Source organism: Tinamus guttatus, unplaced genomic scaffold, assembly GCF_059628265.1.
Source record: "Tinamus guttatus ecotype Peru unplaced genomic scaffold, ASM5962826v1 Tinamus_guttatus_pri_ptg000711l, whole genome shotgun sequence".
NCBI classification, from domain to species: Eukaryota; Metazoa; Chordata; class Aves; order Tinamiformes; family Tinamidae; genus Tinamus; species Tinamus guttatus.
The window spans coordinates 413005-436469 of NW_028289245.1; the positions used below are offsets into that span (position 1 = coordinate 413005).

Genomic DNA, 23465 nt, shown 5'->3' on the forward strand with positions numbered 1-23465 from the left:
TGCTGCTGGAGCGGGGTGCTCCAGCAGCGAGAACAAGCGAGGAGGCCCTGAGGCGCCTCCTCTAGCCGGGGCAGGGTCCTGGGCCGGGTGCCCGTGGTCTCCCCGCAGCCTTGGAGCCTGGGGGGGAGGAGGAGCCCCTGCTCCTCGGGGCCGCCCCTCTGCGCGGCGCGCGGGCGGCGGCCGCAGGGGGCGCGCGTGGCCCCGCGCTCCGGGGGGCGGGGCAGCGCGGCGGCCGCGCGCGCAGGCGGCGGCGCACGCGCAGTGCGGGCGCGCGGCGGGCCGCGCTATGGCGGGCGCGGTGGTGTTCCGGCGCGGCGCGGGGCAGGTGGGACGGGGCGGCGCGGGGGCGGGCGGCCCGGCGCGGCGCGGCGCGGCGGTAACGTGTGTCCTCCGCAGAGCGACGACTCGGACATCTGGGACGACACGGCCCTCATCAAGGCGTACGACAAGGCGGTGGCCTCCTTCAAGGTGAGGGGGAGGGGGGGGTGTAGCACCAGAGGCACACGTGTAAATATATCAGTAAACATAAATCTCACGTTAAATAGGGACCAGCATACGCCCCGCGCTGCCTTTGGCAGCCTTCCTAGCCCCGTGGCAGCAGCTCAGCCGCTTCCTATGCTTTCTGTCCTGCAGAACGCCCTAAAGAACGGGGAGTGCTCGGAGTCCTCGGACAAGCAGTCGGGGACCAAGAGGAAGAACAACAAGAAGAACCGAAGCAGAAAGAAGAGCAACTCCGTGTCATCGAAGCAGGTCACCCTGGCTGTGAAATCAGCTGCTGTGTAGCTGTAGAATGAAGTGTCATGTAGCATGGGTTTGTGCCCACTTGTGCTAAAATGTAGCATCTTCATCTGGAAAGCGTGGTGTGATGGTGATGATGCTGAAGCTTTACCTTGCTTATAGGAACCTTATTTATAGGGCCCTCTTTATAGGAAACTTATGTCGAGCACTTTAGCTAAACAGAAAGGAAAAATCTGCCAGAGTGAGAGGTGGAGAGCACCACCTCAAGGTGGAGAGCAAAAGTTATGTTTGCAAAATGGCTTCTTTTTCAGTGGTCATTGATACAGGCTCTTACCTGCCCCCCTTGCCTCTGTTCCAGTGGAAGGTTGGTGACAGCTGTAATGCGGTTTGGTCTGAGGATGGCAACATCTACCTGGCCACTATTGTCTCCATTAATCACAAGAGGGGGACGTGCGTCGTTATTTACACTGGATATGGCAATAAGGAAGAGCAGAACCTGTCTGACCTACTTCCTGCAGCCATCGATGAAGCAGTATATGAGGTGGGAAATTCTCGGGAGGTGGGAGGGCAACTTTTTTGTTCCACTGAAAAGGAAAGAAAAAGCAGGAGAGTCAACCTTTACAGTATTTCAGCTACCCTGCCATGGTGAGATAGAGGATCAGAGTTTCTGCTGTGAAGGAGCACAAAGCAAAAGAGGGAGTGGAAGTGGAAAGCACCCCCCTGGACTCAGTATGGGTGAAAGGGATGGGGCAGGGGTGAAGTCTATGAGTAAAAGATAAAATGGCTCAAATGATGAGCAGGGACATGTTAAGATTATCAGATTATTCCCGAATGGCCTAGAAAACTGGCGGTAGAACTGGGAGGCTAGAGAGAAAGAAGGAAGAATGTGGACAGCACTTTCCAAGTGCAGTTTTATGCTGAAAGTATTTATTTTAGATTTCCATTTAATGTATATTATAAAAACATGTCTTGATCTTCTAGAATGAAAATGAGACTCAATATTCAACAGATGAAAGTGAAAAATCTTCCCAATCACCTCAAAACAAAAACTGCACAAAAGCTAGATTCTCTCCTCGAAATTTACGTTTTCCCATGCCCCATGCAGCTCCAGGCCTGAGAAAGGTAAGTTCAGCCTTCTTTCTTGCCTGTAAAATGTGACTTCGGGGAGGGGTTTTGTTCCCTGGCAGTGTTGGTGCTGTTAATGACACATTCTTGATGCTTTAAAAGAGCGTGTTTACCGGCCACCTCAGCACTGCACAAGACATTGCTGGCACACACTGCCCTGGAGTATATTCACCTGCCAGTGGTGAATATAAGTTTCTTCACGTGATAGTGCAAGCACAGACTTCTCTTTAGAAAACAAAACCACTTAAATTAAATAGTGCAGTTTCAATTCCTTGACATCCAATGACATAAGTAGTGTAAACTGTAGTTCTCAGAAAGAAAGAGCTACTTTTTGTTCTTGTTGCCGTTTCATTATATTGTTGTGATGTGTTGCCTTTAGTTAGGGTTTATGAATTGCTTCAAGTAATTCTCCTAAGTAACTCCTTAATGCCTCAAATTTCCTTTTAACTTGAACTATTCAATCATTTTAATTTAGCCTGGATCGAAATTAAATGCTCCTCTGCCATTTTCATCTTGCTGGCCCCCTCCCTTCCCAGCAGGACCCCCGGTAAGTAACAGCAGAGTGAGGTGAAGTGGCAGGTGAGTAGTCCGGATCTCCAGTTTTCTAAGGGAATTTCCTGGTCCTCTCTGGTTTTGGAACACGTTTATTAGAGTGTATTTTCTAGGTATTGCCTATGCACTTAATGACAGTATCACAAGAACTGAATGTGTCACGCATAGTGTGTAGTCATTTTTTTGTGACAGCAAAGCGGTTGATGGGAATATCAAGAAAAAAATACTTGTATGAAGATAAATAAATTCTCTAAAGGGTTGTGTGCCTTTCCCTTGATTAACAGCATTTCATTGATGCGGGCAAGCATTTTTTCTAAATAAAACTTCACCTAAATCATCAAGCCACAGGAACCATATTTCTTAGAAGCTTTGGCAATGAAATCTTTTCAACTCTTATTTAACTGTCCTTTTAAATAATGCTTTGAGGATATGTTCTTGTTTTTCAGTTTTGCATGTTCATCATTTAGGATTGTCTGAAACACAGGCAACTCACACATCTTCTGTAATTTTGCAGCTGATTCCTCCTCCACCCCCTATCGGGCCAGATTCCCACGAGGATGATGAAGCGTTGGGGAGCATGTTGATAGCCTGGTACATGACTGGTTATCACACTGGGTATTACCTGGTACGTGCTACTTCTCTTGGGAAATGCCTGTGTAAGCTTCCTCGGGTATCGCTGCTGCTGTTCTCAGCAAAAAGTTGATTGGGAATGCTGCTTTTTGGCCCTCTGATATGATAGCTAGGCATGCAAATATAAGATAGATAGAAGGGTGTTTCATGCTGTGCAAGTTTTCTCATCTTTAAATAGAAAGTACTTGTCCCCTGAAATTGCACATTTATGCAGTGTTTAAGTTTTTGTTCATGCGAAGGTGTTTTGTTAGGCCCCATTAGTAAAACAAGTTCTGGTTTTGTGGACAGGTGGTGTAAATGTCAGTATGATTATTATTCGATAGAGTTCTATGGACTTTGAGCATTGATGCTCATAATGCTTAGAATCAGCTTTGACAATATTGAAAATACTTCGTTCTTTAATAATTGTTTCAGGTGATTGTGAAGGGCTGGTATGAGCTATCAGTGTTAAAATCTGTGAAAAATCTGTGACAAAAGGATTGATTTCTGTTGTCTTTGTATATGTAGAAAGAAAATTACAGAAAGAATTCAAGTCTTGACATTGGGGAGGTTGGGAATGGGACAGTGGCTGAAAACTGATGTGAAATTATTGTGTGGAGACACTGGTTATGATGAAGACATTTAGTTTACAGTTTGGTATCTTGTCTTTTTAATTCTCCAGGTCTGATAGCCCTAAAGAAATAAAAGCTACTCTTGCTTTATAAAGGAGTGGAAAGAAAAGGCCTAAAAAGTTTTTATTTTGTGGCTTAAGCTTTTATTTTCGTGTTAGTAAAAACAGGATTTTATTACATTGTGTCCTATAGGGTTTAAAGCAGAGTCGAATGGAAGCTGCCCTAGAGAGAGAATCCCATCCTAAATAACTGAATATCCAACATCATCTTGTAGGTCTGTAAGTATTGTTATTTTATCCTGAGCAAAGATACACTGTCAGTTGGAAAATTTGTTTGAAACGTCAATGTCATGAGCTCTCGGAGAGCTTGACATCCATGCAACTGTTTTGGGATCCAAGAATTCCCACTGCTCTCACGCCTCAGATTCTGCCGGTACCTGATCCTTTCTTGCTTCGCTGCAACGGAGTAGTATTTTCATGGCCAAAGAGAAAGAAAATAGTTTTATATTCTGTTGAATTATTTCCTGCTCCTTACTTTTGTGGCTGCGCTTTTATCTAAAATCTTCACAGCGCTGTTCAATTTCTTACAGCACAAAACTATATCACATAACTCTTCTGATTCTGACACGCATCTCATTGCTGTGCAGATGAGCTACTGGTGTTTAAAAAATCCACATATACTGACTTAAATTTTGTTTCTTTTTTAAAGCCAGGTTCAAGTCTCTCCCACGGAGAGGGATATATCACTTGTGAATTGGTGGATGGTGAAGATCAGAATTTTATCAAGACAACCTCGTTTTGTTAATAGTGATATAATTAGTAGACAAATTACTGGAGACTAGAAATTCTATGTTCATTGAAGCAGATTATTTCCTAACAACATCCAGTCAAACATATTTAGTAAGCACTGCAGCAATAAAAAAAAAATCAATAAAATGCTCTTTATTTCCTTGAAACAATTTTAGGCCTAATGTGAATTCAAACAAAAAAACTTGGTAGATTTCTTTCAGTGTGCAGTTTAACACCTCTTGTAACTATTTTGTCTTGTATCTTAGAGTTTTGATATTTTTATTTTTTTTCCTTCTGAGTTACAAGCCGAGTGCTTTTCACTAGAGCAAGCAAGCGCGGTATTTTCTGCCAAGACATGGTTGTGGCAGCAGTGTCCATTACTGAACTGCTGCTGGCACTGACCTAGAAAACAGTGCACTGCCAGAGTGAGAGAGGCCTATTTTTATAGTTAGCCAAACTCAAAAAGGTCGGTTGGTTTGTTTGTTTCACATGCCCGTGAATAAAGTTTCCTTTCAAACTTTGAATTTTAGCGTGGTTTTGTTTTGTTTTTAGTTTCTGTAAAAGTCTGTCTGCTATATGAGTTGCTGAAATATGCCAGGAAGTTTTTGCTATGTGCCCTTAACTGCTCCATACTAAAACCAACATGAAAAGCCAGGCTTGGGAATAGAAAGCCCAGCTTTACACCTCAGCTCTTTCAGTCTTAGCCCTTGTAGAAGGAAGGCTGCAGCTACAAAACTGGATAATGAAATAGCTGCATAACTGGATAACTCGATAATGAGCACTTTGCATTACAGGAGAAGCAGCCCAATACAGCTCTGGAGATCTGTGGGTGGTCCCAGCATCATGATCCCATTGGAATCACAGAGACGTGGTGGGATAGCTCACACGACTGGAGTGCTGCCATGGAAGGCTGTGTGCTCTTTAGGAAGGACAGGCTGGGAAGGCGAGGTGGTGGAGTTGCTCTTTATGTGAGAGAGCAACTGGAATGCATGGAGCTCAACCCGGGGGTGGGTGATGAGTGAGTTGAGAGCTTGTGGGTAAGGGTTAGAGGGCAGGCTAATCTGGGAGACACTGTGGTGGGTGTCTGCTACAGGCCACCTGATCAGGACAGGGAGGTTGATGAGGCCTTCTATAGTCAGCTGGCCCTGGTTCTCATGGGGGACTTCAACTACCCCGACATCAACTGGAAGGACAACACAGCCAGGCACAAACAGTCCTGGAGGTTCCTGCAGAGCGTCAACGATAACTTTTTGATGCAGGTTGTGGAGGAGCCGACGAGGAGAGGTGGGCTACTGGACCTCGTGCTATCAAATAGGGAGGGACTTGTAGGAGATGTGAAGGCAGGGGGTAGCCTCGGCTGCAGTGACCATGAGTTGGTGGAGTTCAGGATCCAACGAGGAGGTGGCAGGGCTGTAAGTTGCCTTGCAACGATGGACTTCAGGAGGGCCAACTTTAGCCTCTTCAGAGACCTCGGTAGAATCCCATGGGCTGGAGCTCTAGAAGGAAGGGGGGCTCAAGAGAGCTGGTTAGTTTTCAAGCGGCACTTCCTCCATGCCCAGCAACAGGGCATCCCTATGTGTAGGAAGGGAGGCAGAGGGGGCAGGAGACCTGCGTGGATGAGCCAGGAGCTTGTGGCAATGCTCAAGCAGAAGACAGCGGTATACAGAATGTGGGAAAAAGGACAGGCACTCTGGGAGAAATACAGGAACGTAGTCAGGGAATGCAGAGATGCGACAAGGAAAGCTAAGGCATGTTTGGAACGCAATCTGGCAAGGGATGTTAAAAATAACAAGAAAAACTTCTTCAAATATATTAACAGCAAAAGGAAGATTAGGGAAAACATGGGTCCGCTGGTGAATGGGATGGGCACCCTGGTTATGAATAACACAGAAAAAGCAGAGTTGCTCAATGCCTTATTTGCTTCGGTGTTTACCAAGGGCAGCCCTTTGGAGTCCCAGGCCCGAGGGACAAGAGAAGAAGCCGGGGGAGAGGAAGAGTTGCCCTGGGTAGAGGAAGATTGGGGCAGAGAGCACCTAAGGAACCTCGATACCCACAAATCCATGGGCCCTGATGGGATGCACCCCAGAGTGCTGCGGGAGCTGGCAGATGCCATAGCTAAGCCGCTCTCCATCATCTTTGAAAGATCCTGGAGAACAGGGGAGGTGCCGGAGGACTGGAAGAAGGTCAATGTCACACCAGTCTTCAAAAAAGGCAAGAAGGAGGACACAGGCAACTACAGGCCAGTCAGCCTCACCTCCGTCCCCGGAAAAGTGATGGAACGGCTCATACTGGCTGTTGTCTCTGGGCACATGGAGGACAAGAAGGTGCTCAAGAGTAGTCAGCATGGAGTCACCAAGGGGAAATCTTGCTTGACCAACCTGATAGCCTTCCATGATGGAATAACTGGCCGGATAGATGAGGGGAGAGCGGTGGATGTCGTCTATCTCGACTTCAGCAAGGCTTTTGACACCGTCCCTCACAACATCCTCCTGGCCAAGCTCCGGAAGTGTGGGATAGATGAGCGCACAGTGAGGTGGATTAGGAACTGGCTGGATGGCAGAGCTCAGAGGGTGGTGATCAGCGGTGCAGAGTCTAGTTGGGGGCCTGTAGCTAGCGGGGTCCCCCAGGGGTCAGTCCTTGGTCCAGTCCTGTTCAATTTATTCATCAATGACCTGGATGAAGGCACAGAGTGCTCCCTCAGCAAGTTTGCTGATGATACCAAACTGGGAGGAGTAGCTGATACCCCAGAGGGCTGCGCTGCCATCCAGAGGGACCTGGACAGACTGGACAACTGGGCGGTGAAAAAACTCATGAAATTCAACAAGGCCAAGTGCAGGATCCTGCAGCTGGGGAGGAATAACCCCAGACACCAGTACAGGCTGGGGACTGACCTTCTGGAGAGCAGCTCTGCAGAGAAGAAACTGGGCATCATGGTGGATGACAAGTTGACCATGAGGCAGCAGTGTGCCCTCGTGGCCAAGAAGGCCAATGAGATCCTGGGCTGCATTAAGAAGAGCATCTCCAGCAGGTCGAGGGAGGTGATCCTGCCCCTCTACTCAGCCCTGGTGAGGCCACATCTGGAGTATTGTGTCCAGTTCTGGGCCCCACAGTACAAGAGGGATGTGGAGCTGCTGGAGAGAGTCCAGCGCAGGGCTACAAGGATGATCAGGGCCTGGAACATCTGCCCTATGAGGAGAGGCTGAGGGAGCTGGGCCTGTTCAGCCTGGAGAAGAGAAGGCTGAGAGGGGACCCGATCAGTGTCTATAGGTACCTCAAGGGAGGCAGTGAGAAGGATGGTGCTGGCCTCTTTTCACTGGTGGCCACTGACAGAACTAGAAGTAATGGCCACAAACTGAAACACCAAAAGTTCCACAGGAACTTAAGGAAAAATTTCTTAACAGCGAGGGTGACAGAGCACTGGAACAGGCTGCCCAGAGAGGTGGTGGAGTCTCCTTCTCTGGAGATCTTCCAAACCCGCTTGGAGGCAGTCCTGTGCCACGTGCTCTAGGTGACCGTGTGTGTGCAGGGGGGTTGGACTAGATGACCTCTAGAGGTCCCTTCCCACCTTAAGCATTCTATGATTCTATGATATGCTTTTGCTAGCCAAGTTTTCAAAGAACCCAGTAGAACTCTTTCATCATCAAAGATGTTGAAGATGCCCAGTTTCGCAATCAGAGATATCTGACAAGGGGGAAAGCTCTGGTCTACTATCAAGCTCTAAAACAGGGTAGAACCAGTTTACAAATGTATCTGACAGGCTCACAGCAAAGCAAAATCATTGCAAGAATGTATCTTACACAGAACTATAACCACATACCACTATTTTGTATCACAGATAAGAATCTTTGTTTTTCTTTCAAACCTTTCAGTTTTTACTTATTCGTACTCTCTCTCTCTCTCTCTCTCTCTCTCTCGCAAACACAAGCAAAGCAAGTTACAGAAATCTAGTTAAATTGCACATTTTACACACAGCTCCCACATCAAGCAATTTCTTACTTGTGATAAAAGGGTTTTAGGAAATACACAACTTACCTTTCACGCATGCAATCTTGTTCAAAAAAAATAATCTGGGGCAGTTTTCATTTTTAATGGTAATCTATAGTAAAAAAATACAAAGGCAATGTTTTTTAAAGAAAAGAAACAATCAGTACATTCTACTTTCATATCTTGTATATATACTTGTATATATACAAATAGATGAAGTCTCCTTGATAAATGAAGCTGCAAAATGCTTTCCCTGCAGAAACTTTTTAAAAAACGCTTATTTTTAATTGCATATTTTCACTCTTCAGCTACACAAAAGTAATAATTATTAAAAAAACAACATCCTTGAAGACAAAATAAATAAACAACCAATCTTATTGCTAAGAGGAAAAAAAAAGATCTCAAAACAAATCAAACTTTTTTACATGAAGTATCTCTAGAACAGTCAGTTATTCAGGGATCCATTTTGCATGTTCTCTCCAGGGAACATCATCATCTTCCCTATTTCCCAGATATCCACCACAAGCAAAACACTGCACTATCTTTCTCATCTGCCTGTAGAGAGTTCCATTTCTCCAAGATTATCATATCCTTTTGCAGGTTTTATGTGAGCCACACATACACCAAGAAATAACATCAGTTCAAACTTTATTGCTAGGAAAAGCCCACCATGTAGAAACTAGTCTGGGGTTCTGCAAACACAAGGAAGAACTATAATGTTTCCCTTTCTTACTCTTTCCAAGGTGTCATCCTACCATCTCTGTTGGAAATTGGTCAGATTACTTCAGTCTCAACTAATACAGACATTCTTAGGCTTCTGTGACTTTTTTTTTTGTGTGTGAATAATCAATCAAACAAAATCCTTCTTGTTTTATTCACCGTTGAAACAGAAGAATGAGAAAACAAACAAACAAAATGCCCAGGATTTATACAATTTATATACTAATAAAAAGAAATATCAAAATATCAAAAGAAATGTAAAAAAATCAATTTAAATATTGTAATCAGACCTACACTGTTTCATAGATTAAAACAGGAATCTTTCCAAGCATCATTTCATTACCTGTAAAGAAAAATCCAGGTCTGGCAAGCAAACCAGCCTGCATTCCTCTGGCACAGAACAGCCACCTGCCAAAGGACTGAAGTCTCCTTGCAGCTGCATACAAGCTCTGCGGGATTGCTCTCCAAATACTGAACACCTATGTCATACTTTGGGATATTACCCACTTCTTTGCCAAGAATAGATTCAGATGTGGGACAAAATCTTTTGTGTTGTTCATATGGAGAACATCCAAGCTTAGCAGCAAACAACACTAATTCACAACAGGAACGCTAGACACTCAGATTCAACACTTGTGTGATAAAACCCAGCAGAGGCAATTTCGGTATGAGATCATGTGAAAGACTTCTAGGACAAGGAAGATTTTAATCTCTTGTGTTCACTTCTCATGGCAAGGTTATAACCCCCCTGCAGCTGATCATACATTGTTGGAATTTCACCTCCGTTGTTTCTGCTACCTTATGAAAATCCATATTTAGATGAGAAAAATGAGCTTGCAATAGAGAAGGACCCAGCTTGCAATAGAGAAGGTTTCACTCTGCACAGAAATGCACACAGATCCTGAAACTCTCATTTGCCCTCACCATAAAGAGCAGAACTCCTGTGTTCTAAGCGGCCGGTAGGCAGAAACCTTACACTAAGCACAAAAGTAGTTATACTAACGAGAGAGAACTTGCAAATTTAAAGGCTTTGAAACAAAAACTGCTTGTGAAAATTGCAAAAACATGGGTGTTTTGTATGCAGTAAGTATAGAAAATGGGGAACTGCATAAGGGGTTTACTGTTTTCCACACCTGTATTTTAAATTATTTTTGAAATGTCTTCCAACCAATCGCTCAGAAATACCTTTGTTAACTTTCTACAAAAATATTCTACTCTAGAATTTAACAGCAAATGTCACTGTCCTTTAAAAAAAAAAAAAGAGTATATGGTATATGACAATTAACGTATAAACTATATTTTCAGGGCTTTTTTTTTCCAATAATGATGAAACAAACAAATCATATTAACATACAAGCCAATTTTATCAGTTTTACATTTACAAATTTACATGTTACTCACACAATGCACTCACAAAAAAAAAACAGAGCCTTTCAAACAAGAGCAGAGAAAACAAGTCACAGGTGAGCCATGAATATACTAGCAGTAACAAAACCAATAATACACTAGGTAAAATTAAATTGGCTCCCAAGTCAGCATTCATCCTTTTGTATTCATCTACACCTTTCTTCTTGTTTTGATGTGCTTCAGTGAGAGCTCTGGCTGAATAAACACAACAGACTTATGTAAAAATGAAACAGAGATGACAGCCTCTAATAAGAGGCAGCATCATACAGATGCTGGAGTTGGGTGCTCATGAATACAGCCAGGACAGCAGTGTAGAGAATCATGAATAAACAAGTCGCATTCCACGCAAAATGCATTCTGACATACTTTACATATGTAAACCTGTGTAGAAAAGATTGAAAAACAAAACAAAGTAGAAGAAAGTTATTAGTATTACAGCACTGCAACAGGACAGTATTTGTGTCATCAAAATAACGTAATATACTCAATATTTTGCACTTTAGCTGAAGTATGGGTTCTAATAGCTAAAATGCATAAAATACTGAGGTATATGCAAATGGAAAACAGTGGATGGATGTTTATTTATGCAACTCCAAGGGCAATCCCTTCCCACATGTGTTTTAAAGGCAAAACTGTATAACTCAAACATTCCAGAGTTTTTTATTTCTTTTTTTTAAAAGACACTACTAGAAGATTATCTTTGACACCCCTTAATGCAAGTTTCAATAGTGTTTACATACTTACATTTTGATCTTTCATTTCTCCCTGGCAGCCTTGACAGTACCTACAATGTAAAATTGTGCATTTTTACTGGAAAAAAAAAGTACTTAAGCACTGTTTTATATTGTCTTTGCATGCACAATAATAATTAATTATTTTTTTCCCTCAGGTATTCACTTGAACACACAGGATAACAGCTAATGAAAATTACAAACACTTCTTACTATCAGAGATGATCAATCGCCACCAAACATTCGATGGTATCACCAATAGTACAGAAGTTACTGCCAACTATTCTTACTTTCTTAAGACAAAAAGACCACAAGTACATTCCTTATCATGTATATGATTTACATACCGCTCCCCTTGATAGTCTGCCAGAGGAACTTCCTGAAAGGCATCCAAAGGGAACAAGTGATGGTAAGACCGAGCCAGATGAGGTGCAGAAACTAATGTAAGACCTGCAAATAAAGAGATATTAGAATTATTACAAGACAGAAATTTCCCCAAAGCTTTTTGTTATATTAGACAAAACAAAATTACAAAACAGAAAAGTGATGCTTAGTAAGTCAAAATTTTAATAATTAAAAAGCTTGTCAGATTCAATAATCCAAATTTGTAATCGTTTCCAGAATTAAATCCAAATATCAATTAAAACAACAAGCAATGAATATATTTGTTCTAAATTTGCAATTAAAAGATTAATTCAGCCTTTAGAAATACATTTGTACACTGCTGTAAGGCTGCCAAGCCACACCACAGGCCTCTTCAGGCTAACACAAGCTCATGATGTCGCATGGGCTGGCAGGGACTTCCCCAGCACTCACTCATGTGCAGCATAACCCTTCCACCTCTTGTTTTACTGACAACCACAAGGGATCTCTTGTTGATAATATAGGATTTCTAAGCACACTATTAGCTTGCTGAAATTAAACTGCTCTTGGTATGCAAAAAATGGTATGAATTAGGAGAGAGTGACCTTAAATTAGAATGATTTATTCTCTTGCCAAATGCACATGTATCACACATTAGTCATGCCCATGTAGAAGCTAATAGGCTTCACAGCTAAAATAAAGCTGTAGCTAGCACAACACTCCTAATATGAAAGGCAATCCCCCCCATTGCCATTAAGCAGGGAGGCAGGGGTCTCTATGTTGTACAGTTCCCTAATCTTTGCAAGGCTAAAGACTTTTCCATTTGCAACTCTGCAGCCTTTCACGTGCCATGTGCAGTGCCTGTCCTTCAGTTTTCTCTTCTGAAACCTTCATCTACAGACTCGTAGCATTTTCTCTTCTGAAACCTTCATCTACAGACTCGTAGCAGTGGGGACAAAACTTCCACCCTGGTACTTCATCCTTATGGCCTAACAATGAGGAGTCTGAAGCACCACTATGTGTGTCTTAGGTGTCCTAGTCCCTGAGGTAAGATAGTAAATTGCCTACAGCTTATTATGCTCTGCCACATACAGCACATGCCGGTTTGAAAATATTTCTGGCGTTCTTGCATTTCTCTATCATCATCCTGGGCCGCTTATCATAGTATCAAATAGTATCAAAATATTGATACTACTACTGGAGATGTATTTGTGAAACTGAACAGGAGGTAATTACACCATCCACTCAAGCTTTCCTCTATCTGTGACAGTTTTGAATATACGGAGAATTCAGGACAAAACAAAAAAGCCCCACACAAACACCTAAACAAGAAAACACCCTTTATTTACAATTAACAACGTGATAAAACTTTACCACTACAGGTAGAATCCTCAGATTCCTCACAGTAATCTGACATTTCAAAACACAGGAAATGAAGGCTTCTTAAGGCAGAACCGGCCTTTGACTATCATGTTACAGTTGATTTTTCCTGCCCTTTAAGTATCTTATCTTTAACACAAACCATTTGCTCAGCTATTCGTGCTACTCACCACAGATCTTGCATTCCACAGGAAGTTCACAATATTTGGCTCTGCACTGGGGACAGAAATACCCTCCCAGTGTAAGACCTGGCTCACTGTTGTTTTCCAATTGACTGGAACGGAGACAGACAGGAGAGACAGGAGGTTGAAGCAAGAAATCAGTACCATTTTCTAAATGATGGTATGCTGCGAAGCTGTATAAATACCACCATTAATAATGGCAATATTGGTAATACTACACAACTGGTAACACTACATAATATTGGTAATACTAACTAGTTCTCAGAACAAATATTGTTTGAAAAGTTTCTGTACCTGTTATCTATATAGAAGACTCAGAAAACAACAGATACAGCGAGACATCGGTCACCACTTTCCCCAAAAAGAAGAACTAAAACAAATTCTCCCCACATGAAGAATCAAATTATCTTTAGAAAAACAAAGTTATGAAATGTATCAGTACTACTGATACATAGTCAGTATGCTTCAGTAGTCTATACTGACTTTATGATGCACATTAGTATTTATTCCCTCTAACAGCATCGTTTCCTTCTGAAAACTCATGCTGCTCTGGCAGCCTTGAAGACTATGATTCCTTTCACAAAGAGCACTGTTATATTAATCAAACTGAGGCAATTGTTTTAAACTTCCATTTTATATCACTGAACATTAGTAAAGCAATAAGTAAGTAAAAAGTTAATTCCAGATAATATCTTTCTTTACCATGACCATATCTTTACAAGGATAAGAAAATTCCTCAATGCAAAAATGCTAGTAAAATTGGTAAAAATTTCAATACCTTGTGGGATCCCTGTGTTCTGGACACTGCACAACATACATCTAAAAGCCATGTATTACCTTCAAAATTTCTTTAATGTAGAATTTTGAAAGTATACTTCTTTAAAGAACACAAGTAACTACGTCCACATACAGAAACTCTAAGTTAAAGCAAGATTTCTAATGAGAAGTCACATTAGTTGCCAGTCCTTTTTAATGACATTTTGCCATATTTTCGTCAGAAAACAAATTTTCAAAATATATCTAGATATCATTGAATTCTAATACTCAATTTTAATCAGCTCATTAAATTCTAATCAGCTCTACTTACGCCATGCTAAAAGATGGCTTTGCATCTTGATCAGATAGGGAAGCAATAGTGTGCTGAGGAAAACCTAAGAGAAAAAATATTTCATATTATCTACTTTAAACATACTTGTAATCTTTTGGTTTTGTATTTGAAAAGTTTAAAGATTATTCTAAATGTTAAATTCCCTTAAAATATATTTAATTTTATTTATTTTATTACAAGAAGCAATATACTCTTACCAGATATGAAATCCTTCCTAAAAGTCTGTACCTACATACCCACCAAATCCCTCATTTTATTTCCCCAGCTGAAAAGAAAAACTGTTCACTGAAAACAGTTCAGTTTCAGAAAAACTGAGAAAAAAAAATGTGTTCAGAAACTTAATAGGAAGAGCAGGTCACTGAAACACAATTTTTGAGGCCAATCAAAAAGCAAATGTGTGTAACGGTAGGAAAGCAGAAAGAGCTCTATACGAATATTCATGAACAATAAGCAATGAATATTCATACTAGAATTTTACTAATTAAAAATTTTGCTTATATTTTAAGACTAAATATAGTTTCTAAGTACAGTATATGATAGATAAGACTACAGCATTTTATGGAGGCAGCACCAGTCTTCATATCATTTACTTGTACAGCCTACCTCAAGCAGGAATTTTTTTTTTCCTATTATCGCACAAGCTTCAGCTGTAATAAGCAAATCTCTCAAGTATTTAAGTTTCCATATGAAAATATGCACATTTTTATCTATGGAAACAGATGGATGGAAGTAAGAACAAAGGTCTCTAGTCACTGGCACTACTGTTTCTACTGTGGTTTAATTTCAGGTTTAAATTTAATGAGAACCACACCAGGAAAGGTACCCAGTTCATTTGTTGAAAGAAAAAAAACGTGACAGTGCTCCAAACAAGCACCCACTAGAAAGCAAAACAGAAGGCTGTTAAAGCACATGAAACTTATGATAGTTGCCTTCAGAGACAAACACAGAGGGAGAAACAAAATACAATTGTTCTTCCCTCAGTTTTCAAATACTGCATATATTCCAATTACTACAGAAGCAATGTAATTTCATCTTAGTGCTTCCAACTACACTTGAGTGTTGAGTCTAACTTGTTTTAATTCTTAAAAGATGAATTCTTAAATTTAAAAGCTGAACATTTTGCAAGAACAAAACTGTGGAGGCCTGCTTCAAGGGCCATAGTAGGGGACATCTTGTTATTCTTCTTATAGATAGCCAACATCAACGACAGCAGTGCAGGTGTTCCACCAGCAGACAAAACAAAAGCAACTGTATGGCTGCGACACGACTCAGAAGCTGATTGGATAGTTTGAATATAAGCCTTTAGATTACTGGTTTATTTAGTAACTGTATTTCCCATATTTTTAGACAAATAAGGTATTGTATCCAGTATAATAGTACAGTATATAAGTTTTGCCTTATACTCAATAAAATGTCGTCAGTGCATTACACTGGAGTCAGTTCCTTCGCAAGTTGCAACACAAAACTAAGCAAATCGAAATCTATCTGTTAAAACAAAAGTGGTAAAATAAAAAGAATCAATTGTGCAATATCTTTAAAATTCTTCCAGCCACCTGTATTACTTCAAAACAGAAGATAAAAAGAGAGAAAAAGAACCTTATATCTTGCACCTGAAATTGAACAAAACCATATCCTACCCATTCGAATAAGGGAGCATTCAGAACTTGAACTGGCAGGTGGAGGACTAACATGATGCATCAGCAGTTCCTTATAATGACTTTCATCTAAAATAACGTGGTATGTTCCTGTCAAAGAAATGACCCACACTCAGAATATTAATTTGTAAACTCTGAAGTAACACAGACGTATTCCTACGAATAACATAATGACAACTTAAGTTAGAAAAAAGTATTCAGTGTTGACACTAAAAAAAACAAACAACAACAACAACAAAACCCACACAAAAACAGAATAAATTACATAAGAACACCTTATAATTACATCAGAATATCGACAGCTTTTCTCTTTAACATTACTAGTAATTACATTGTAGGAGTTACTGTTACAAAAATTGATGTTAACATATTAAAGTTCCACATCATATAGCTTTATCTGTGGAACACTACGTTTTGGATATATTTCCTCTTCCAAAGCAGCAGCTGAAAGCTGATAATTATTTCACTAAATGTTATTAATTTTTTAACTTGGAGAAGCCCTAAAATTCTCTCCTAGCATAAGAGAACAATTGTCTTCAAACAAGGAAATATGACAAAGTAGTTACTTAATTTCAAATTTCAACTTTCAAGTATATTTACAAGACTTCAGATACATACCACCCGTTTCTCGGGCAAGCACAGTACAAACTCGAACTTCAGCGCTTAGACCGATGACAGATACTCTGATCTTAACCGCTTTTAAACACTTCACATGGAAAAAGAAAGCATACTCAAATTCATCAGCAGAACTGAAAATGGTAGAAAGGTGCAAAGTTTTAAACGATAATTTAATGGTTATGACATCTTAACTGATTGGTTTTAGTCCAAGAGATTGGAGGTTTGCAGCACTAGTTAAACTTCACTTCTGTACCTTAATTAGATCATAGATGTTGGCTGGATCACATGTTGTCAAACTGCTGAAGACTATCAAAACCTCTCTGCTTGTATGTCCTGGCATGTGCCTAAAGAAAGTATACAGTTAATCCACCTACGTACACTAGGCTATACATATGCTAAAGTTTTCAAGGACTGTGATGTACTGAAGTCAGAAAAGAATACAATATGAAAATGCCTACAGATTAAAAAAAACTTTTCTGGGAATCAGTATTTCATCTGTCATAATGTCATAACTTACCAGTATCTAACACACAATATTTGATTTTCTCTGTCATCTGATTGCTTGATAGATACAGTCACCATGCTACCCTGTAACTTATCCATACTCTCACAAGTAAAAATTCACCTTCAAACTAGTAGTAAGTCCTCTCACCTTCTTAAAACAAAAACACCACCACCACCAAAAAAAAATCCCTCTCATCTATTGACAGATGTGAATCTATTACTTTAACTACTACCTTACCTTTCACAGTTCTTCATGGAAAACACTTCTCCGATATGCTCAAATAATTTTCTATGACATTGCTACTAGCTTCTTTCTGATGGTGTTACTAGCTATAACCATTTGTTAAGCAAGTTATCCTACAAATATTTTTATCCTCTCAACACTTCGCATGGCAAATATGTATAAAATGGGGTTCAGAAGTCTATCCTATCCCAAATTTACCTCTCTGCTACTTTTTGTAAGAGGTGCGTCTCTAAACAGAAGCATCTTGTCTTAGAATACTGAATATGGTAGCAGTGCAGAAGTTCGCTTCTAACGATTTGTAATGTGAAGAATGTGAAGCCTTCTTTAAAGACTCTGGGCAGCACAATGCAAGGCAGTACTTGTCAAAAACAGCCTTTCCTACCCCTCAGCACCATACTGATTAAAAAAAACAGACAGAGAAAGAAAGGAGCTGTTTATATACTAACTTTAAAGTCTGCATAGCCAAATTTAGGGAATTATATAGAGAAGGCTCTCCATGGCAGTTCATATCTACTGCTTTCTTCAGAGCAGTTAGGTGCTTTTTTGAGTTACCTGCAAGAGAATAAAACATTCACCTAAAATAATAAGTTAAAAATGCAAATATTTATGATACATATTTTATGAATTTTACTTGATGAGCAAAGGCTTTCAACCTGTTACTTGCAGGTCTCCACTTCTTACAAATTGATCCTTTGGCCAGAGCGTTTAAAAATAGTGCATTACTGTCAGAAATACATTTATTCTACAGGTACAGCTGTTAAAAACTCAAAAGATCAAAAACAAAGTCACTGGTATAGATTACTAAACACTTAACAAGCTGAGAGAGAAAAACTGAACTAACTCAAAGAATGTCAGTAGAAACAGTGTTTAGTTTTTTGCTTCTCCGATTATCCTCAAAGCTCCTATCCTTCAAACACTGATTGACCCTCAAGCTCAATACATTTGTTCCAATTTTACAAATGGGTAAAGAGACCAGATTTTAAACAACTTCCCTGAAGCTACATAACTTTTTAGTGGAAGATTATAGAAAGCGAAGAAATCTTGCTTCTTATCATCTTGTCTAATCTTACAGAACACATGGATGTCAGTAAGTAAAAGTTAACTGACAGAGTACCATATTAAGTTTAAGGGAGACAAAACATTTCCCTCGAATTCTGGGTAAGACTTGATTAGGCACAAATGGACGGTGCCAGTTCTGGATCCAAACAGATTGAAACAGTTATCTGCAAGTTGCCTGAAATCAGTTACACTGAAAAGTGTACAATTACACTGAAAAAGTTCAATTACACTGAAAAGTAACTTTAATCAAAAATACTATGTTAATGGTACTCCACTGTCAGATGGAATTGTAATATCAAGGCTTTCTAGTACAAGAGATGACAACAGATCTTCAATTTTAAAGAGAACACTACCATCCTACCTGAAAGTTCTGTCATTTTTTCAGCTCTTTTACTCTTCGTTACAATTAAGCCAATCTGAAGGAGAAAAAGACAAAAAAAAAAATCTTAAGAAATTAGAATCAACTTAGTTTATATTTTTGACCCAAAAAGAAGTATCACAGAAGGTGTAACACCAACTAGCTAACTATAAAGGCTTTAAGTGTAACGACAGCAGGACAATGCTACACATCAATTAACGTACACTCCTGCATCTTAATTGTCACAAAATGTAAAATAACTCTTTCTAAATTCTAATGCTGAAATAAAGTCTAATCAAGTCTTCTGTGTTACAATTCACACTCAGAAAAAAGGAAGGAGATGGGGGATATATATGTGTGTTCTATTTTTCATTAGTTGAAGAAAAAAAAAGACATCATCAGCCTGATGAGGAAGGGAAGGAAAGGAATATATTAGCTGAAAACAGTTTACTAGACAATGTTAAGAAATAAAACTAAGCTTTCAGAAGAGGCTTCAATTCTTTAATCAGTTGTGGTAATAGTGATTGTACATACCTGACTAATAGGATTTTGGTCAAAGTACTCTTCAACAAAATACTCCAATAACTATAAAGAAAAATTAAGATTGTTAAAAAAAACATAAACAGTTTAATTCCAAATACACTGAGTGGTTAACACCTGCAAAGCAAAGATTCAGTGACATGAAAAAAATGGGGGAGTAGGAGGAAAAGGAAGCACGAACCTTCACTCCCACTCTCCTTCCTCTGGCCAAAGAAACCTTAGCCCTTGCACCCTTCTCATTCCTGTATTATTTATGGAAAGTATATTTCAGAAAACTCATTTCACTGACTTTGTATATTAAAGGTCTAGAGTCATGTTAATCCAAATAGGTATTTAAGATGCAACAAAAAGCATTAATCTGAAATCCTAGGTTTTTAATATTTTGTACAATGCCTGATGTTATTAGCAAAAATCCTATAGGACTTTAGAATCCAATTTTGCTTCTCTGAATTTAGAAATGACTTCTGTCTAGCATCCACACAAATCAGAATTTTTGAAGCCACAAACATAAGAAAAAACTAAGCATTGCTATATGTGTTAACAAAGTATATTTGCTCTCTTCCCACCCGTTATTATGGACAGCACTTCAGCTCAATTTCCATATACTTCTTTATCATCTCATAATACATCCTTAGCAATTGTTTTCACTCTGCCCTAGCACTTCTGCAAGGCAAACTAATCTTACATTTATTACTCAAAAAACCTGTTCCTGGAGAATTACACTCTAGTAACATAAACAAGGAGGGAAAGAAAAGCGGGGATGAGATGAAAGGTGAGGATAGGCAAGTCATCTAGTCACAATAAATTATTTCTAAATACAACACGAAAATGATTTACAGAGGAGCAGTCAGTAAGTAAGAGAAAATTTTGAGTACAGAAATACCTTTAAAGTGCAAGTAAGTCTGTTGGGTTTTAAGTCTTGGTCCTCCATAGTTCTTGATCCATCAATGACCACGTAAAGGTGACGCATCTGCAATATCAACATAATACCAATTCTACAAGCTCCCAGTTTAAGACAAAGATCGAATTTTGACATCCACAGAACAGTGCTTAAATAAGTGGTTCATTATTTCCCTTACTCAAATGTAAAAGAAAACTTAAAATGCTAACCAAATCATACGTTTTAAAGCTATGCAATCAAAAACAACAGAAAAAAAGTATTATTTTTCCACATTTCCTTCAAAAGGAAACAAAAGTCTTTTATGACTAATATTCAGTTATGCCCCCAAGTAAGTTACAAAATTATCATAGCTTGCAAACTTGCATTTAATCTCTTCACCCGAGAAACTCAACATGTCATAAAGCAATATTACCGTTTACAATTCACTTAAACTCTGTCCACCCATTTAGATAGAGAAAGCAGAACAGCAAGAATGTGTATGACCTGACTGCATCTGCAAAGCATGTCCTGATGCAGAAAATAAACCAAATCTCAACCTCTGAAGCTATTAATGCTTAACATTCCACACTACCACTAAGCTCAAAAAAAAAAAGTCTAAAAAAACTGCAGGGTGACAAAAAGAAAGCTTCAGTCACTGCAATATAAAGTAAAAGTGCTCTTCATATTAGGCATACTACTGCAGTTCAAGTAGTTTTAGACACAGGACAGACAAGAATAAGCTATTAACATACCATCCCGAGTCGAACCTGTCCATGGTGTTCCTGGAGTCTAAATAAACAAACACAGATTTTAAATAAGATGCAACAAAATTAATGACTAATTGTAAAAGATTCCAATTCCACAATTCCAGCATATACAGAATGCTCATTCCTCAGGACAATCACTGCAACTTACTTCAATTGAAAAGAAACAAAAGAGGAGATTATAAACTCAACCTTTGACTATAAAGGGATCTAACAACTCTTAGAAAACAAACTAGAGTTCTTATAAATAGATTTAATGAAACTTTAAAAGTTCACCTAACTTGGAAAGTTTTACTGTAATATGCAAAAAAAAAAAAAACTCAAACCAACCAAACAAAAAAACCCCACTAATTTTGTCCAGCAACTCTTCTGACAGCATAAAACAAGAATCATGTGCCAATAAAAAAAATTAAAGCAAAATTTGTAGATAAGCCAGGGAATTCGCTCCGAACAGTCCAACTATTGCAATTACACTGCTACATACAGGATATCAGATCAAGACCTAACCTCCTTGATTAGCACACATCACTCACTCTTAGAAGAAACTAAAGACTAAAATAAGTTCCCCCCCCACCACCCCTAGTCGAGCAACAAATAGTAGCCCGAGTTCTACATCTAGAGTTCTGAAGGAGCAAAGGCCAAAAATTACTGCAGGTGTAGAGACGCTTCATCTATCCAAAGGATTCAGTTTTGAAACGAAGATCTCATAGTTGACAATAAGCTGACACTTCTTAAACATGCTTGTGGATAAACGCCATACCTTTTTCGCTTAGCCTTGAAAAGAATGTCCTCAATGGTAGCTTTTAGTGAACCAGATTCGTCTTCTTTAAGGATTTCCCTACATAAAAAAAATATTACTGCAATATTCATAAAGTTAAAATAAAATAAAGCACAAAAAAGACTAGGATGAGGCGAGGCACACAAAAGAAAGGGAGGGCCTACCATGTTCTTTCGTAGCCTCCTTCCCAGCGCTTGGTCCTTTCAGGCTCGTCATCCATGTCTGCGGCTCTGCTCTCGCTACGCTCCGCAGCACAACCGTGTCACAGCTGGAACCACGGAACCTTCCCCACAAACGGCACCGGCTCCGCCGAGGGGTCGCTACCCGCCGGGCAGGGAGGTGCGGCCGCCGCTTCGAGGTAAATGTGGTTGCGGAGCCGCCGCTGCGGCGGCTGCTGCAGACGAAGGGGCGCCGGGCCGGCCCCAACGTGGGGTGTCTGGGGACGGGGTGCGCGCGCCGCCTCACCGGCTGCCCAACGGTCCCAACGGCAGCACCGCCCCGGCCGGAAGCGCCAGCGCTTGTCCGCCCGCTCCTCCCTCGGTGCTGCCGCGAATCCTTCCCGGCTGCGCTGCCTGGAGCGCGGAGGACCGTTCCGCGCTGGAGGCGCCACTCGCCCCTGGGCCCGGGGCGGCCCCGCCGCCCGCAGGAGCCGGAGCCCGCGAGGAGCTGAGGCTCGGGCTCGGGCTCGGCCGGGGCTCCGCCGGCGAGGGGACGGCGCTGCGGGCCGGACGCCGGCAGACCCCAGCCGGACTCCAGGGGGAGCAGGTGAGCGCGGGGGCGGGAGCGGCGGCGGCGCGCGTTCCCGCGCCCCAACGGCAGCGGCGGGGCGGAGCTGCGCGGGCGGGAGCGGCGCGCGTTCCCGCGCCCCAGCAGCAGCGGCGGGGCGGAGCGGCGCGGGGCGGGCGGCCCGGGCAGCCGGCGCGCGCGCCAGGTGACCGCGGTGCGCGCTGCAGAGGAAAGGGGCGTTCAGCAACGTCGGAGTGCTGCTTCCTCCACCAGGAGAGGGAGCCCAGGCCAGACACAGGCCAGCACGGGCAAACAGCGCGGAATAAGGTAGCTGTTTCTTCAAACGCAGACCAATCCCCGAGAAAACGTGTTCTGCAGTGCTGTAGAAAACCCTCCCAGAAATGCCTCTTCCAGCCTGGAAACTCTCACCACAATAATTTTATTTTGGAACTTCTTTTAAATAAACTATCATTATAAACCCACAAAAAATAATTGGTGGTTGCATTTAAAAAAGGAGTTGTGGTGTTAGTCATCTCACGCTGAATGTGGTGTGGTAATTACTCTGGCCAAATTAAAGGGTTTTTCACTAAATACAATGTAAGCGCCATTTTTCAGATGTCTATAAAATTACTATTTGTTTCTTTGCAAGCATACAATTTATGTTTAAATGCTGTCAGGATAATAGTTATTTAAAAGCCTGGAAGCCCTAAGGAGTACTCCATAGTTCAAATCCACCAGCTTGTGACATTATTGAAATATTACTTAGTTTAGTACAGCATGGATGGCCAAGATGCTGCAGTTTGAGTTCTAGCCCCACTTACCCCAAATACAACTTTGAAAAGTTTTTCTGGTCTATGCGAGGAACACCTCACTAGTAGACCAGCAAATGGTGTGATGTAGGATTTATTTATTTAAGTAAAAAAAGATCCCTTAAGCTATTGTATTCCCATCTTCTCCTTGTCATTTACTTTTCAAAACTGGGCAACAGGCTGTTTCTCTTTACAGCCCTGATCTTGAGTT

At 40.8% G+C, this 23465-nt stretch overlaps 2 protein-coding genes across 4 annotated transcripts; one reads left to right on the forward strand and one right to left on the reverse strand.

Annotated features, from left to right (window-relative positions):
* The first annotated feature begins 286 nt into the window (after positions 1-286).
* On the forward strand, positions 287-3927 carry SMN1 (survival of motor neuron 1, telomeric). 3 transcript variants are annotated; one of them, XM_088536983.1, is made up of 8 exons: positions 287-325; positions 397-468; positions 634-750; positions 1097-1297; positions 1720-1860; positions 2339-2410; positions 2930-3040; positions 3849-3927. In XM_088536983.1, exons 1-8 carry the CDS (start codon positions 287-289, stop codon positions 3903-3905), a joined length of 810 nt encoding a protein of 269 aa, XP_088393109.1. In that variant the 3' UTR covers positions 3906-3927. The 3 variants fall into 3 exon arrangements, with proteins under 3 accessions (XP_088393109.1, XP_088393107.1, XP_088393108.1); XM_088536981.1 differs by having other exon boundaries at positions 1097-1270; XM_088536982.1 differs by lacking the exon at positions 3849-3927 and having other exon boundaries at positions 2930-3118.
* Positions 3928-10493: 6566 nt separating this feature from the next.
* Positions 10494-22025, reverse strand: GTF2H2 (general transcription factor IIH subunit 2). The gene is made up of 15 exons (XM_088536980.1): positions 21884-22025; positions 21702-21779; positions 20930-20966; positions 20181-20267; positions 19292-19342; positions 18761-18815; positions 17787-17892; positions 16846-16936; positions 16593-16680; positions 15957-16064; positions 14299-14362; positions 13200-13303; positions 11634-11736; positions 11300-11339; positions 10494-10936 (listed from the first exon to the last, which is right to left on the reverse strand). Exons 1-15 carry the CDS (start codon positions 21937-21939, stop codon positions 10817-10819), a joined length of 1188 nt encoding a protein of 395 aa, XP_088393106.1. The 5' UTR covers positions 21940-22025; the 3' UTR covers positions 10494-10816.
* Positions 22026-23465: the final 1440 nt, after the last annotated feature.

What these genes read in the sequence shown, in the direction of transcription:
- SMN1 (XM_088536982.1), top strand. Translation starts at nt 287, where the DNA reads ATGGCGGGCGCGGTGGTGTTCCGGCGCGGCGCGGGGCAG. An exon ending in ACTCCGTGTCATCGAAGCAG is followed by an intron (nt 751 to 1,096) that starts GTCACCCTGGCT and finishes CCTCTGTTCCAG; the next exon opens with TGGAAGGTTGGTGACAGCTG. An exon ending in AGGTGGGAAATTCTCGGGAG is followed by an intron (nt 1,298 to 1,719) that starts GTGGGAGGGCAA and finishes TTGATCTTCTAG; the next exon opens with AATGAAAATGAGACTCAATA.
- GTF2H2 (XM_088536980.1), bottom strand. Translation starts at nt 21,939, where the DNA reads ATGGATGACGAGCCTGAAAGGACCAAGCGCTGGGAAGGAGGCTACGAA. An exon ending in GACAGGTTCGACTCGGGATG is followed by an intron (nt 20,268 to 20,929) that starts GTATGTTAATAG and finishes TTGATATTGCAG; the next exon opens with ATGCGTCACCTTTACGTGGT. An exon ending in GAGAAATGAAAGATCAAAAT is followed by an intron (nt 10,937 to 11,299) that starts GTAAGTATGTAA and finishes TTTTCTACACAG; the next exon opens with GTTTACATATGTAAAGTATG.